At 40.3% G+C, this 16,848-nt stretch overlaps 1 protein-coding gene across 1 annotated transcript; it reads left to right on the top strand.

Annotated features, from left to right (window-relative positions):
- The first annotated feature begins 4,158 nt into the window (after nucleotides 1-4,158).
- Nucleotides 4,159-15,531, top strand: b3galnt2 (beta-1,3-N-acetylgalactosaminyltransferase 2). Its single transcript, XM_050071973.1, has 12 exons — nucleotides 4,159-4,432; nucleotides 5,113-5,239; nucleotides 5,607-5,707; nucleotides 9,033-9,232; nucleotides 9,503-9,598; nucleotides 11,172-11,282; nucleotides 11,392-11,470; nucleotides 12,029-12,212; nucleotides 12,549-12,674; nucleotides 12,871-13,030; nucleotides 13,123-13,179; nucleotides 14,428-15,531. Exons 1-12 carry the CDS (start codon nucleotides 4,324-4,326, stop codon nucleotides 14,563-14,565), a joined length of 1,488 nt encoding a protein of 495 aa, XP_049927930.1. The 5' UTR covers nucleotides 4,159-4,323; the 3' UTR covers nucleotides 14,566-15,531.
- Nucleotides 15,532-16,848: the final 1,317 nt, after the last annotated feature.

The following is a 16,848-nucleotide window of genomic DNA, read 5'->3' as shown; positions in this document are numbered from 1 at the left end:
TTAAAGAGAAGCAGAGTTGGAGGGTTCTTTTTTAAGCCTTGGCACAGCTGTGGTGTGGATTATTATCTACATTTATTTCAAGTTAAAGGCCCCTGAAAACATATTTTCCCAATCAGCCTCTTACTGTGATCGATGGGGTCCTTTATGAACACAGAACAGTCTGCTAAAGTTAGGATAGTTTGCTTCATTTAAATTAGATTTCTGCATTTGTTTTTCCTGTGTTGTTTTTTCCACTGGTTTGAAGTGGGTTTGGAAAAACATGATGTTACAAACTTTTATTCATCGGTATTTAGCAACATTTGAGTCAACATATGGTTAACACTTGTGGGTTGTTTGGTCTCTGTTGACAAAATCTGATCAAACCACACCCACACAGTCCCAATGAAGCAGATTAGCTGAATTTTTAAGTGTTTATTAAACAGAGTGCTGCAGGAATGAGTCCTAAAACCTGGAAATGAGTTAGCATTTTAGCACTCCTGGTTCCCTCGTCTTGAAGTCAATGGGTTTTTGGTTAGATGCCTGAAATAGGGTCTGTGGTAAACAAGCTTAAGAGACTTTTATGTTTTCTACGACATAAAATATGTCAGTAAATACCTCACTTGTGAATTCTGAAGCCTTTAAAAAAGACGGTTGCTAACAAGTGGCTAAATGAGACTACAAAGCGTCATCATGCTGAATACGACCTTACAGCTTCGTTGTGGTGATGACGTTGAAGTCATGTGGCCATGCTGTAGTTAACTTATAGCCTAACGTTAGCATTTTACTTCTGGTGATTGCAATTACGTCACAAATCATAAAAGTAGCATTCATTTGTGCAGATTATCCTGCTGTACAAAACATGCAAGTATCATAAACTTTTGCTTGTGACAGAGTTTATTTTCTGCAATAATCAAAGACCAATTGAAAAGTCGCATTGGCTTTTGGTCGAGGGAATCAGGGCATGCTAACTTCAGTATTGAATACAAATAAACATCATCACTGAAACACTCTATAAAGGATCTGTACGCAACATTCAAAGCATATCTATGCTTCAGAGTTTGGGGCGGGATAGTCTGAACATGGTTCTTGAGGAGAATGAGTTGGCTAATGGTGCTAACGCAGTAAACAGCGCTAACCATGGCAACAGTGGTAACAGGGTTACTGTTAACCTGGGGGGGGGCCAAGAGTGGGTTCTAGGTGGGATGGAGTTATACGCATTAACCACTGTATGAGTGTGGTGACAGTTCGCTAGCCAGTGGGACACGCATAGGAACTCACATGCATGAATATGCGCACACTGCTAGACTGTCCACCAAAACAAAGAACAGAGAAGCTTGGATTAAAACACAAACAGAGGGAGCGTGGCTTAATTCTCTGCTTAGGACACCATCACTCCATGATGTCTTTACATAGCAAACAGTTCTTTGCTGCGATATTAATGCTCTGAATATTGCATACAGAATCTTTACTGATGTTTATTTTCCTAACTTAAAACTGAATTGTTGGTTGTTTCACCATAATGCATTAAGTGTATAGAAAATAAATAAAATACTTAGGGTTGAAAACCAAGTTTTCAGTAGCTGTAATTTTATTTATATAACCCCAAATCACATCCCAGAGGGCTTTGCAGTCTGCACAACATGCAGCGCCCTCTTTCCTTTAGACCCTCAATTCAGATAAGAAAAAACTTTTCAAGGAGAAAACTTTAGGTACTATAGAGAAAAAAATATGAGTTTTTATGTATCAAAATCTAAAATTAGAAATTCAAGAAGTAGGTCTCAATATTATGTGGTGTGCAGATGGTTCTCAGATGGGACCTGACTAGATAAAAGAAATCTATATAGATCCAGAGAAAAGTGCAGTGAGTGCTGAGTGTTTTTAATACTGCAAAACACAAGAGAAAGAGAAGAAAACTGCATACACCTGGAATGGAATAATTATAAATAGAGCATAGGTAGGTTAAATAAAAAATTAAATCAGAGATCAGAAACATAAACAGCACAATAGGATAGAGGAAGGTTGGATATCTGCAGTGGAGCAGGATGGGAGGTTGTGTTTTGAGAAACCATGAACATGCTATGAATAGCCTTTTCCTTTCGAATGAATAATGTGTTGCAGAGAGAGGACTAAATCATTGTAATGAGTGTATCTATGAATATGACTCCAAAAAGAATTATATAATGCACAGGAAAGTAATTATCCCTGGGGCAGTAGGTTATCTAATACTGAGGATCTGCGCTGGAGCAATTTTCCAAATTGAGCAGTGAGCCCCCAAAGTGTACACAAAATACATGAGAATAGTAATAATTTCTGATAACAACACACACACACACACACACACACACACACACACACACACACACACACACACACACACACACACACACAGCAGTTTCATTTTTACCTAAAACATTTGCATACAGTTGCATGCCAGTGTTTCCCATTACATTATTATTATTCCCTATAAAGGGCTGGTAAATCTAAGATAACATTCATGCAACAGTGGAACTCCATTAAAATCAGTACAAATGAAATGTTTACAAGCATGGCAGCAGGCGCTCTTGGTGGTGTGGCCTGCTCATCCTCTGCAGGAGAAACGCTGGTGCTCTCAGAGTCAGAAAAAATCCTCCTCAAACACCCCTCTCCATGCACAATAGATTCCATTTAAATGATTTATGTGCAGCACAGAGTAATAAAGTTATGTTCTAATCTTAAAGCTACAACATGTCACCTGGGTTTTAGAGGGATGAAATGATTCATATGTTCATTTTCTACTCTGCTTAGAACATTTTTCTCACTCCATTAGAAATTCACAATGTGGACAAAACAAAACAAAAAAGCTGACACTTCTTTATGTGACAAACACGGGACTGTCAGCCTCAGAGATACTGTTTGTAGCTCGAATCAATGTTTTAATACTTCAGTTTACTTCTAAGGACATGTAATAAACTATTCATTGTGCTCACTATGCCATTCTGTTTACTTATAAGCGGCTTGAACAGGAATGGAAACTTCATGGTGCTGCTCTATTTTTTTCTGGAGATGTGTGAAAATCTAAAATGCATAGTTGAAACCCATATTTATTTTTTAATAGTTGATAGAAAGAGATAGATACGCTACTACTGCTGATAATCGTCAGGTGTGACTGGAATATTATTATTATTTAGGGGTGGGGTAAAATATTGATACAACATAATATCACGGTATTTTGCGTGGCTTAATTGTATCAATACATGGATGGCAAATATCAATCTTTTAATTCAATAAATTATTAATATTGTAAATCCAAATTAAAATGTGGGTAGCCTACTAGAATAATAAAGTCAATTGATTATTCCATCCATGAGATACATTTTGCTGCAATAAAAATGACCAAAGTGAGATTAACGGAGTGAAAACTTTATCTTATTAAACAAAAACAGATGTTGACAGAATTTTTCTTTCATTATTTGCAGTTGAAAAAAGTAATAAATCGCAATATATCACAATATGGGTTATCGCGATACTTAGCATATCACAAAACATTTAAAATCGCAATAATATTGTATTGTGACTTACATATCATGAAAACATCATATGGTGGGGCCTCTGGTGATTCACATCCCTACTATTAATTACCTCAGCTCATCTTTTATATTTTTTTATTGTCACTTTATTTTTCTATATAACAACAATAAGGTGATTGATTTTTTTTAATCCATCATATGCTTGATTTAAATTCAAGCTCAGGTTGAATTTTGGATGTTTTAATGTTTATATATTTATTTTTATATATATTTTTGTGTTTTTTTTTACACCCTGATTTCACAAAAATAGCTCAGCTGTTATTTTTTTAAAAAATCAATCAATTAATCAATTAATTACAGCTATTTTTTAAAAATCTGGACATAAAATAAATAAAAGCTAAATAAAATAAATGAATAAATAAAGGCTAAAATGACAATTAAATTAAACTTCAACAAAACAACAATAAAATACTACTACTACTTTAATAATGATAATAATAATAATAACAAATTGCAAACAGTTCAATTATATTATATTATATTATATTAACGTTTGGTTGTACTTTCTATATTGAAATATACTATTTTGATTGGCTAGATAGCATCGAACTCCACCTCCCAGAGTGCACCGCGGCAGGGCTCCTCGCCTCCCATTGGTCCATCTCTCCGCGCAGCGGAGGCAGACATGAGGCAGTGGTGAGAGCCCGGCGGAGAGCTGCGGAGCTGAAATGAAGCGCACACACGGAGCGGTTCACACCGTGCAGTGCCGTGCGGCTCAGGAAGAGGCTCCGCGCCGCTAAAGCTGAAGGCTGCTCCGGCTGAATGAAGGGCTCCGTCCATGCGGAGGCTAGCGCTCATTCTGCTGCCCTGTGCTGTCGCCGTCCTGGTGCACTTGTGGTTGGCACAACGACCCTCCTCCACCCCGCTGGACAACAACACACACTCGGGTACTTTTTAAGCCACAACCCCGGGCTTCACCTCCTCACAGCCTCGGAACTTTTCCACATCCGAGCGGCTGGCTAACTTTGCTTTTACCGCCCCGCTGTGTCTGTTGTGGTTGTTAGTTTGTGTGGGAACAGGTAGTTTACGCTTTGCTCGTGAAACTGTGTCCGCGCTAGAGAGTGTGTGTGTGCTCATATGTGTGTGTTTAGTGGGAAATAATGTGAATGTAACAGTTGAGTAGTGCTGGGCGTTGCTGGGATAGTCTAACGTCTGGTACCAGACTGAAGCGAGCTGAGCATCTTCACAACTACTGATCTCAGAGCTGCTTCATATGGACTATCACTTATGATCAGGGCTGTGCTGGAGGGTGAATCCGCTTTTTTTAATCAGAGGAGTGTAGTTTAACCACCTTTTGATGCATGAAGACAATTTTCCTGATGTCAGTTATGGGATGCCTCACAAACTAAACATTAAAGGGACCTGCTGTCAGATTCAGGGATGGGGAGCATAAATCAAGCAGTGTGATTTTTATTTATCTCTTGTTGTTGCCTTATCATTGTCACTAACTGTAGGTCATATTTTATCCTTATCCTCACACTAAATCCCTCATCGCTGGATAAGAAATGACATCCTGTTGTTTTATTCATGTAAATATTGTAGCAAGGCTTTCTGTTTATTGCTGCAGATGAGTCGTTACCTTTCTATGAAGTTTTGGTGGGAGTGCTGTCAGCGAGACACCATTATGAACTGCGACAAGCGATAAGGAAGACCTGGCTGGGCTACCTCCAAGATCACCCTCACTTCCAGCACAGGTCTGTAGGATGGTGGAGCTCCAACTTCACCACTTCTTTTTTCTGTATTTCTTTTTTTTTTTTTATTCCACGGCCTGATTCATACAGTGGAAATAAAGCCTGCAGCTGTCAGCAAATAACTGACCGCCCTACCAACCCTTTTATCTTTACCTGACCAGCGGCCAATATTGTTCTCTCGTTCATTCTTCCTTTTTGTCCATTTCCTTCTCATTCAGCGATGTGAGCCCAGATAAGGTGTGATGGCCTTTAAGCAACCCTCAGTAACCATGGCAACGGAGGGTGGATAGATGGACATCTTTAGAAATCTTACAGCCTAATATTGCACAAAAAAAACGGAGAATGCGATAGTGTTTGTGCTTATTTTCAGAGTGGGGGTGAAGTTTATCGTGGGCGAACATGGCTGCCCCATTCCAGAGGAGGACCGAGAGGACCCGTACTCCTGCACCCTCCTGAACTTCACCGAGCCAGGTAGAGAAGATAATAATAATAATCAGCCTCACACACTAATGAGGGGGTATCTGCAGCTGTAATGTGGAAAGATGCTCTGTGCACAATCTGTTGCTTGCAACATGCAGCCGTCAACAGTGGAGCTGAGGCAGAATAACAGGAGATGAGCTGAAAGAATGAAAGAATGCATGTTCAGAAAAGAAGTAAAACACCTTTATTCATGTACACCCACAGCTCAAGGGCACCGTTCTTTTCCTTTCTATACCCAAGGCCAAAGCAGAAATCTCTCCCAGCTGCTGCAGACGTAATCAGAACTGCGTAGTAACACTTGAAAAGTAAAGCTATACGAAGTACTGACACACCATATAAGAAATAATTGAACAGGCTCACTGTCAGATGGAACATCCACAGTAATTGTTATGTCTCTCACCTCCACAGAGTCGGTCCAATTCAGCCGTTTCACTACTTTTCCCGGTCGGTTCAGTGTTTGCTGCCTTCATGAAAACATAATTACTGCTCATCAGAATAGGCTTTTTCAGACAGCGGCCTTTAGGGTCATGGTGATGTTTTATTTCTCCAGCCCATTCTCTGCTTTCCACTGTGTTAATGGTTGTAAGTGTTGACGTGATTTGCTTCAGAATGGAAGGCAGGCAGACGGCTTTGGAGCGAGATGCTGGTTGTGATTGGAAGAGAAAGAGACAACGGCTGCTTTTAAACACAGTTGGGTACCTGACTCGGGATTCAGGTCAAAGCACACGTTAAGCGGACAATTAATTGTTGCTGAAATATGTTTGTGCTGCATTCATCACAGGGATTTTTCTTTGGGACCACAATAAGGTGAATGCTAATTAGCTTCTCAGACTCTGTTTTTGTAATTCTGCTGCCACACAAGTTTGTGGTTGTTTTGGGGAGAAAAAGTCAAAAACTTAATGATATGAAATATTTTGAGACGTAAAGGCTGCCTTTTCTTCTTCTTTTTTTTTTTTTTAATTTTAACTACAGTGTTTGATTAATTGTTTTAGCTTTAGTCACAACATTTCAACAAATCAATCAGTCGATCAACATTCAATTTTGAGTTTTAATCATTTTAAGGTCGAGTGTGTAGGATTTAGAGGCATCTATTGGCAAAAATGGAACATAATATTCACTCTAAGAATCTTTGTCTTTCTGTTGCCTTAAAATGAGCTGTTTATATTAACATACAGAGCAGGTCCTCTTCCACAAAGTCCACCATGTTGTTTCTACAGTCGCCCAGAATAGACAAACCAAGCAGTGGCTCTGGATGGGGCCACAAACGTTTTCGCATCATCTTAGTTCTCCTATACACCCGGCACACAGGAGAAGTTTCAGTTCTGCAACCTGACCACTAGATGTCACTAAATCTTACATACAAGACCTTTAAGGATTTTTAAAGCAAAAATACTGAAAAGTCACTGGTTCTCAAATGATTTTCTCAGCGTGCTTTCAGACCTATAGTTCACTTGCTTTGGTCCGAATCAGGGACTAATTTTGTTGCAAAGCTGCATAATTGCCTAGAGTTGGTTCGTGTTCTCACGGCAGCATTTACAAGCAGACAAGATCAAATGCCTTGCGCAAGAAAGCCGCATCTTGTGTCTTGATGTGCTGAATGTGCATATTAAGGCAGTACAGGAGGAGGTGCACATTAATAATGTAACATGCTCATGTTTAACCCAAACAATACGTAATGTGACTGCAATTGGTTCAGATCAAGGTTGGAACACGTTCTCACCACAAACGAACCGCAACAGAGTTAATTTGTAACCGGACTGAGACCACCTCTTCAAGGAGGTCTCAGTCCGGTTGTTTTGGTGCGCACCCGAGTGTGACTGCTGAGTTCACACCTGCCCAAATGAGCTGCATTTAGGGGGCAAATGAACTTGAGTTTGATTGAACCGCACCAAACAGGGCAGGTGTGAAAGCACCCTTAGTTTTATTAAATTAATTATCTTTTTGTTTTGGACTGTTGGTCCGACAAAACAAGCAATTTGGAGAAGTCGTCATGACCTCCGGTAACATGGGATGCACATATCTTACTGTTTCATAGACCAACTGTCAATCAGTTGGTAAAACGCTTTTACTTCACTTTCCCTGGCAACAGTGTTTAAAAAGAGTAACTGAAAATCTTACATAGTGTACTATGTAAGATTTTCAGTTACTCTTTTTAAACACTGTTGCCAGGGAAAGTGAAGTAAAAGCCAACCCCAGATACACCTTATGTTGTTCGGTGTGTCGCCTAGCTTTTTTTTTCTTTTTTCTGTGCTTTGTCTCTTGGAAACCCACTGCATATGGTCTGGCACCTGGTCACTGCCTTTTTATAAAGCCTGAGCCTTACCTGAGCGATGTGGCAGTACATGCCCATAAAAGTCCCAAGCACAGAAAATAAGAAGAAACTATTCAAATACATGCAAAGCGTGGAGTTTCTGCAGGAAAAATACACCACCACACAGTTCTAGTGGGTCATAAGTGATGATTGAGAGCAATTACCTCTGTGTGAGACTACACATTGTTTTTTTTAGGAAAATCCTGCATAGTATATCTTTAGCCAATAATGTGAATAACTGTGAGATGCAGCCCTTGTTGTGACCTGATTTGTATATTGTGTAATTTACTATTCAACTGTAAATAACAAAGAATATTATAGACCTTTAGTTGTTGCCTGATTTTGAAAATAATCACCAATAAATAGTAGATAACTGTAAAATTGCTTTTCATTATTTATGATTTCTGCCAAGTTTTATTCATTTTCCCCAGAATAAACTAGCAGTCTTATGCTGGCCAGTGCCAACAGAAGCGCTGCCATGATTTGTTTTGATAAGTGAGTACAAACTAATAATTTATATTTAGCGAGCATAGGAATATTAAATATATCCTCGCTCGCTGGTGAAATCCTGCAGCTCAATTCCACTCAGTCAGTGTGAGAAACATTTGGTATGATAAAGTGCTGCTCTCTCTTTGTCTGTGATTCCTCGCCTCTAATTGTCTTTGTTTTGGAGTGAGCAGCAGAACTTGTGTAGAATGCATATAAAGTAAAAAGGCTGCTTCCCTTTAACAGCCTTGATCTTTTCATTGATCTCCTGGGTAATAAACTGCTCTTTTGTAATTAAGAAACCACACTCACGAGCAGAAGCTCGCTTTGAAGACAGCAGTCCCAAGAACCGGCTCCTCAAAGTGCTGATGGTGTAGCTTTACCAGAGTCTGCCTTCTTCTCTGAACGCGCTCCCTCTCTCGAATCGCTCGGTCTTCATCACTGAAAAGAGGCAGTCAGCATCTTGGGATTGTAATAAATTTCACGTGTGCAGTAATCTCTGCCATCCCTCTGTGCCAGTGGCAGGCCAGGATGCGGAGATAGAGATCGTGACGGTGTCTGACCCCTTGGTGCTCGCCCCCTCCGATGTGTCGGCCATCGCCCTGGATTTCAAGGTCCTACACCCGGTGGTGATCACCAGGCTGGGGGTGTTTCCCAGCGGGACCCGGCCAGAGCTTCAGAACAATGTGACGGTGAAGCTTCTCCAGCTGGACCAGGAGGTAACAGAACCTGGACCTTGACTAAGCATAATGTATCGCGTATGCTGTGTTTCTGTGGAGGCTACTAGATACATAGCCTAGGGGCAGCTGGAGGACTCAGTGCTGGTGCTGTTACTGCCTCACTGAAAGACACTGACTGAAACTTCTGTTGGGTCACTGTCTTTACGATAACAGTCTGTAGTATAGTATTCAGTGTAGATTAAGGTGAACTTGCATCAAAGAAGTGTTCTTCATGAATTCTTGATGAATAAAAATTTGTGATTTTTGCAGGAGGCTGTGGTCACTGCTCGTTTTAGTGCCATCAGCACAGGGACCATGGAGAGTGGGGTGTGGTACAAACCAGTGGAGCAGTTCATCTTGCCTAAGGTCAGTTTCTCCACATACAGCATACTCAGTACTTCTAATGCCCTGAGGTCATGAGTCGAAGTCCCCCAACACCCTCCTCCCCATAGAAAAAGTCTCAACATATTGGATTTTTATATATATATATATATATATATATATATATATATATATATATATATATATATATATATATATATATATATATATATTATTTTTTTATGTTGTTTTATCATATTTTTCTGCCAGCTCTGTTTAAATGGAGCAGGTCTTTCTGAAAATGTCAAACTGAAAACAACTAACTAAACTGTAACTGAGGCCCAATTTCCAGGGATAAAAAATCCACTAACACCCACTAACATCTGGCTTTTGTATTTAATACGAAAGGTTACAATCTGCATGAACCCCTTGGTCACAGGTATTTATCGGCTCCAGCTCTGATTAGCTTCCGTTGGAAATTCGACACCTGGGTGGGCAAGCTTATTCTAGCCCCCTGTGCAGAGGGGATTCATTGATGGGCTGCCACAAAATACTGTCCGTTTCCGTCCAAGCAGCATTTGAACATAATTCAAAAGTTAGTCTGCATCAAGTTTGAGAGAGACTGAATAAGTAAGAAGAAAAGAAAAAAAAGTAACGGACGTTTTCACCAGCCTCCATGCTTCTTTCTACCATTTTTATTTACCTGTTCTCCAGGTTCGTCCATGACATCGAATATTACACACCAGAAAAAAAATAAATAAAAAAAATAAGAAAAACAAACTCATGTCACCAGGCAATGGGAAAGCAGTTTATCGCTCTTTTTTAATGGTTTTTTCCATGTTTAAAAAACCTGCATAAAATCACTAATCTTGGGAGAAAATTATATAAAACAACTCAGATCACTGCACATAGTATTTTAGTGTCCCAGGAAGTTAATTCAATATTTCCCTACAAAGAATAAATGCTGCATGGGATTTCAAAGCCTTTTCCACAATGCTAATAAAGAATGAATTAACACCAGATTACAAAGAAGTGATTTGCTGGTTGAAATTTTTAAGCTTATTTCACCTCTGACCACACCCAGCATCACAAATTTGATTTGTCTTACCTGCAACTATGTTTCACAAAACATAGGACTTCTCTCAGGAGACGTGTTTTTAACCGTGTGAACTTTGCTTGAAGTTTGAGTCAAGGTACGTCCTCGAAATGTTTCATTTCCTAAACCTAACCTCAGTAACTTCACATCAGTTATGCAACTTTACGTTACATAATTAATAATTTGTAGGATATAACCATTGTGTAAGTGTAAGTTCCTGCAGTACGGCTGTACATCGCTGCCGCAACGGGAGACGTTAAACCACAGCAAAAAGGACATTTTCGAGGTGTTAAGTTAATCTTGAATAAAATTGTGATGTACTAGAATCAGCCCAAATACATTGTAAGTTTTAAACAGTAGAATGTAAAACTACCTCAAGGTTGCTAAAACCAACAAATGCAAAGAGACAATACAGAGGATATGTCAGTGTTCTCAGTGGTAGCTGCGGCCCTGCATACAGTATTATGATCAGTTTAAATCATGGACAGAGCAGTACGATGTAACATCTGTGTTTTTATTCAGGGTTTCGAGGGGACACTGGTTTGGGAGAATTTGGACTCTGCTGGATTGACCACAGTCAACTCCTCCTCTGTGCAGCTCAATGATGGAGGAGGTGTCCTCAAGATCTCCTCTGTACGTACTGATGAGCAGTCAGAAATAAATGCATTAGGAATATTCTCTCTCAAGTTATAAAGTGAAGCAAGGAAATTAAAAACTTTTTTGCTGTGTCCCTGAATTGCAGATCGCAGAGGGCATATTGCCTCATAGAAGTGCACTTGGATTTCCCGGTTTGGCTGGAGGCTTCACATTTACTATCTATGGTTGGTCCAGCAACAGAATTAATTCTGAGCTTTTTATGAAAACAGTTGGATCAAAATCAATCGAGCCAACTGTTGTAAAAGGAGTCCCTATGTAAAAATTCAAAAAAGCATTGTTCACTCTGGCAGGTTATGAGATTAGCTCCTTTTTTCGCCTCAGGGCTCTTGCATACGTGCCAAATGGAGGCAACATTTCTTTTTCCCCTCTCTGCCCTGTTGTGTTACATTATTGATCGCACCTGCATGTGTTTGCATTTGAGTTTATCTGGGAATGGATTTGTAGCCATTTTGGGGAAACACAATTTAATTCACCATCCAATATCTCTGAAAACAGAGCTAATGATCCGTTCTGTAAAATGTTACAGTTTTATTATATTGTTTTGCCAGCCAGTGATTTAAGTTATTATCTCTCAAAAGACCTTTAATGTATTGAAACAAAAGTTAATGTGACTTTTTAAATTTTCATTTTGGACAAAAACTCTGTCACAACCCCCCCCCCCCCCCCCAATTTATCCTGTCTCCCTATGCCCCCCCCACCACCACCACCACCACCTGTGTCAGATGCAGACGGTCTGTCGGGGCTCCTGCGGGGCCGCCCGGCCAGGATGGAGCACCATGCCTCCGGGCTGAGGCAGGAGGACGCCACCTTGCAGCAGGAGAGCCTCAGGCATGGCGACATGGTGTTCGTAGACGTGGTAGACACCTACAGGAACGTGCCTTCCAAACTGCTTCAGTTCTATAAATGGTATGGCAAGTGCTAATGACTCGATTCTCTGTCTCCAAATTGCCTTGGCCCTCTGAGGAAATCAGCAACCTGAAATGAAAGTGTGTCATTGCCTCAAAATGTCTCGCTGTTAGAATCACAATTGCAATCACTCAGTCAGGGAAAAGGTACAGTTGTGAGTCATCAGGTAGCAAAATACAGTATACAGAGTGGTCTTAAGCTTTAGGAGGTATATTATTTATTTGCAAGACCTCCTGCCCTTCACTCTCAGTGGTATTTGAAGTAAATCCTCTCTGGGATATTGCCAAAAATCAGAAGGTGGGCTTTAATTAAGGTTGCAAATTCCCTCTCTGGCAGGTCTGTTGGAAACGCTGACTTTAATCTGCTGCTGAAGACGGATGATGATTGTTACATCGATGTGGACTCAGTATTAATGAAGATTGACCATAAGGGTCTCAAGCGCAGCAATTTCTGGTGGGGGAAGTAAGTACAATTTGGTGTGTGATGCTGTTGACAGCGTATATTCTGCTGCTGATTTTAGCCCACTGCTGTTTGCAACTTAACTTCAGTGCAGCTGAAGTCGAGATGAAAGAAACAGGAATGCTTCTGTCAAAACGATGATGGGTCAAGTGAAAAGGAGACAGGATGTGATGATAATGTATCTGCTGTCCTGACCCAGTTTCAGGCAGAGCTGGGCAGTGGACCGCATTGGGAAGTGGCAGGAGCTGGAGTATGCTAGTCCGGCCTACCCAGCGTTCGCCTGCGGCTCAGGCTACGTCGTCTCTCGTGACCTGGTCCAGTGGCTCGCCAGTAATGCAGATAAACTGAAGGCCTACCAGGTAGAGAAGACAAGAGAGAGAGACTGTGGGTGTATGGAGGCAGATAGTCATGAATATAATGCGAGGAATCTGTTCTGGATGTCTTGTTACAGGGAGAAGATGTGAGCATGGGGATATGGATGGCAGCTGTCGGACCACAGAAATATCAGGTAAAATATGTAATCACATCCAGATCTGCAGACTCCAATGACGCAGCTTGATCACACATGATTAGGTTTGGCATATATTTATTTATAAAATGCAATTTATTAGACTTGTCAGAGATAGAACGGAGAAGTCGTACACTTTCCATCATTGTCCCTGTTGTTTACACAATCCACCAACATCTATCAAGACGTGATGAACATTTAATGTCTGGCATTAAGAAATATTATAGAAAAAAATAGAAATAGAAAGTGTATGTAGACAAGATGAAAAGAAAGCATAATATAATAAAAGACAACGGTTGTGTGATATAGTCCAAGGTGCAAATAATCGTTGAAAAGGAGAACAACAACAAAAAAAAAAATTTATGAAGATGCCATGTTACCAAGAACCATGAAATTATTCTCTTAACTCAATTATTCAAGCAGCCTGGTTTTGGTTCGTTTCATTTCAGCTTGAAAAAAACCTGCTGAAGCTCACATTGTGAACGATGAAGATGAGCTGTCTCTGGCTCAGTTTACTGTGGGTTATCAATCAAACTCTGTATTGCATCTTTTACATATTGCAGTTCAGTGTGCTCCACAAGTGACTGACAGTAACAAGAGTAACAGAACAGTCGAAAGATGAACTGTAATGTGACAATAGGAGACAAAGACATGCATGCTGTCGATCATTTGTTCTGTCTTGATTAGCAACGTTTCACTCCTCAGAGCGTCAGTAGGTAAAACTCTACAGTACGATACAACAGTGATACTCAGCTTTTGGCCTGTGGGCCAAATCTGGCAAAGCAAGTTGAGTATCCATGTACTGCAATGTTTTCAATTAACTAATATATTACATAATGTAATCTACAAAAATTAAATCTTACTGTTGGCTAAAACGTGCACAAGCAGGACTGAACATTGAGATTTAGTTCACTATTTTATCTTGCTTTATATCCTTTAGTTAGCTTTACAGTTATGACATTTGTACATTTTTAATGTGCAAAAAATGTGCACACTCCTTATTGTACACCAGACTTTTAGCGCAGCCTTACAAACACTAACTGTATGAGCAGGTTCTGGTGTCTGTGGAAATGCCATGATTGTTTTGTTAACTGGTTTAATCTTGACAACATGGAGTTCGGTCACAGCGCATCAAAGGCGCATATTAACAACTAAACCTGAGTAAGACCTCGACCAGTGTACGGCTAATAACCAAATCAACGTGTGCATGTTAACACAGCCACTGTCCTGCCCCTTTGCTATCACCAGGACCCCGGCTGGCTGTGTGAGAAAGAGTGCTACCTGGACATGCTGTCGTCTCCGCAACACACAGCCGAGGAGCTACACATCCTCTGGGACAGGAAGAGGGCCTGCGGAGACCCCTGTGGTTGTCCTTGGGGCCACTAAATCTGGCCCACGACACACTCACCATGCAGCGCTGTGGGTAAAACGCACTCAGCACTGGCTGTCAGCTCAGTTTCTGTGGTGTCCTTAAAACCCCAAACTGAGTCACTTCAGAGTTTTATCAGTTACTATGATTATATGATAAAAATACGTAAGAGTTTTGAAATGTGGGGACTTAAAAACTTTGAGATTTCATCGCAGGTTCTTAATATTAACAAAATACTGTACCAACATGAACCATTTGCAGCTTCAGAATACTTTAAAAACTCACATGTAGCTGTAGCATACTGTCAGCATTTGTATCATAAACTCAGTTATTAAATTTGAGATTGAAAATGTCGTCAGTGGATCAGATAAAATGTGGAAAAAGACTGGATTAAAAGATATTTTAGTAATGTGATAACTGACAGGGACGGACCAAGAACCATGTGCAATCTTAGTATGTGATGGTCACCGGGTACAGAATCACTGCTGTAAGACTTGAGTGCTTTGTAATATTATAATTATTGGTACTCTGATACTCGGCAGACTCAAACCTTTTGGTTTTAAAAGGGAATATTTGATGGAATTTTAGAGATGATTGCTTTACATTGCTATATTTTGTAAATTATTGTCTTAAGCTTTTCATCCTCTTCACGATTTGTAGATTTACGACGAGCTTTCTCACAAACACACACAGTTTGTACTGTAACTGTCATTGTGCAAATAGTGATGTGGCCTTACTGTATTTGTTAGGCGTCATTCTGTATGTACGTTAACACTTGTAATATCAGCACAGATTTAAATTAGTGTGTTTGCAACACAACTTTTTGGAACTTGAACAAGCGGTCTGAGTGACTGAAATAGACTCAGTAGTTTAACACTGGTTTTATGAAACCCTCCTCACAGGTAATAAAGAACACTTCAGACAGAGAACGACTTCCTTGTTGTTTGTTTTGGGATTGATACACACCGTAAACTCACTGTTGCTGCTGATTCTGTGTTGGATCCATGTTGAGCCTGGAGCGTCGTTATAGCCATTAGTGCTGCTCAGTCGGCACCACAGACTCACTATCAGTAAACAGATTTTGCACTTGCTGCTACAGAAGTGTTGTGTGAAGTGTGTTTCTTTAATTTAAAGGAGCAGGGTGTAAGATTTAGGGGGATTTAGTGGCATCTAGTGGTGAGGGTTGCAGATTGCATCCAGCTGAAACTTCTCCTGGGTAGATTTCCTTCAGTGTTCAGGAGGTTTTTACCAGGAGCCGAATTATCTGCAGAGGTCTCTTCTCCAAAACAAACGGAGCAGGTGATTTAAAACCAGTAAAAACACTAAATAAAGACAGACAGACATTTGCAGGCATGTTGCAGACATTCAGGTTTTTTTAGCAGGATCCAAAATATCCGCTGAGGTCTCTTCCTTCCCAAGACAAGCGGATCCAGTGATTTAAACCAGTAAGAACACTGATGAAAGCAGTTTCATGTTAAAAATACATGTTTTACCAATGCTCTCATCGCTTAGGGGCTTCTAACTATGGTGGCTTTTGCGAAAATGCAATTGTTCCTATCTAGAGCCAGTGTCTGGTTTGTCGTTCTGATCTCCTGTAGAAACGTGGCAGTGCAACATAGCGATCTCAGTAGACAAGGACCCACTTCCTGTGTAGATTTTAATGGCTCATTCTAAGGTCACTAAAACACAGTTCTTATTTTCAGGTGATTTACACTAAGGTAAACATACTTATATTCCATTTCTGCCAATATATCCCCCTAAATCCTTCACACTGGACCATTAAAAGGGAAATGAAATCACTTTGATCTCTATTGGCGATTGTTTTCCTGACACAGTGAGGCGGACACGGCTTGAATGATAAACAGGAAAACCTGTGGAGTGTTTTGGCCTCATTGATTAGCAGCTTCATGTTAATCAATAGGACTGAACACATCCCGCCATCAGCCCATACGCACTGAACCTTTTAAAATGTTGACACGGAGCAAATGTTTGGTTTTTTACGAGCCCTCTCCGAGCATATGCTTTTAGCCGCCGCAGTGATTTGTTTGTTTGTTTAAGTATAGCCATGTGATTGATGCTGAGTCACTAGAATTAGATTGCCTCGCTGTATATTTTTGTAAATAATGAAAGATGATGCTGAATATTTTACTAATGGGGGATAATAAAAGTCGTTTGTTTTATTTAGGCCTTTCGTACCTGCCAAGAAATCTATTTCTGCAATTAACCTGACACTGGAGCACACATTCCCCCCCCCCCCCGACTCCTTTCCCTCCCCATCTTATCCTTTCGCCTCCTCCCTT

The sequence above is a fragment of the Epinephelus moara genome, chromosome 19 (genome assembly GCF_006386435.1).
Source record: "Epinephelus moara isolate mb chromosome 19, YSFRI_EMoa_1.0, whole genome shotgun sequence".
NCBI lineage: Eukaryota > Metazoa > Chordata > Actinopteri > Perciformes > Serranidae > Epinephelus > Epinephelus moara.
This window is presented reverse-complemented; position numbering and strand designations above follow the sequence as displayed.

What these genes read in the sequence shown, in the direction of transcription:
- b3galnt2 (XM_050071973.1), top strand. Translation starts at nt 4,324, where the DNA reads ATGCGGAGGCTAGCGCTCATTCTGCTGCCCTGTGCTGTCGCCGTCCTG. An exon ending in AGCAGTTCATCTTGCCTAAG is followed by an intron (nt 9,599 to 11,171) that starts GTCAGTTTCTCC and finishes GTTTTTATTCAG; the next exon opens with GGTTTCGAGGGGACACTGGT. An exon ending in CTTCACATTTACTATCTATG is followed by an intron (nt 11,471 to 12,028) that starts GTTGGTCCAGCA and finishes CACCTGTGTCAG; the next exon opens with ATGCAGACGGTCTGTCGGGG.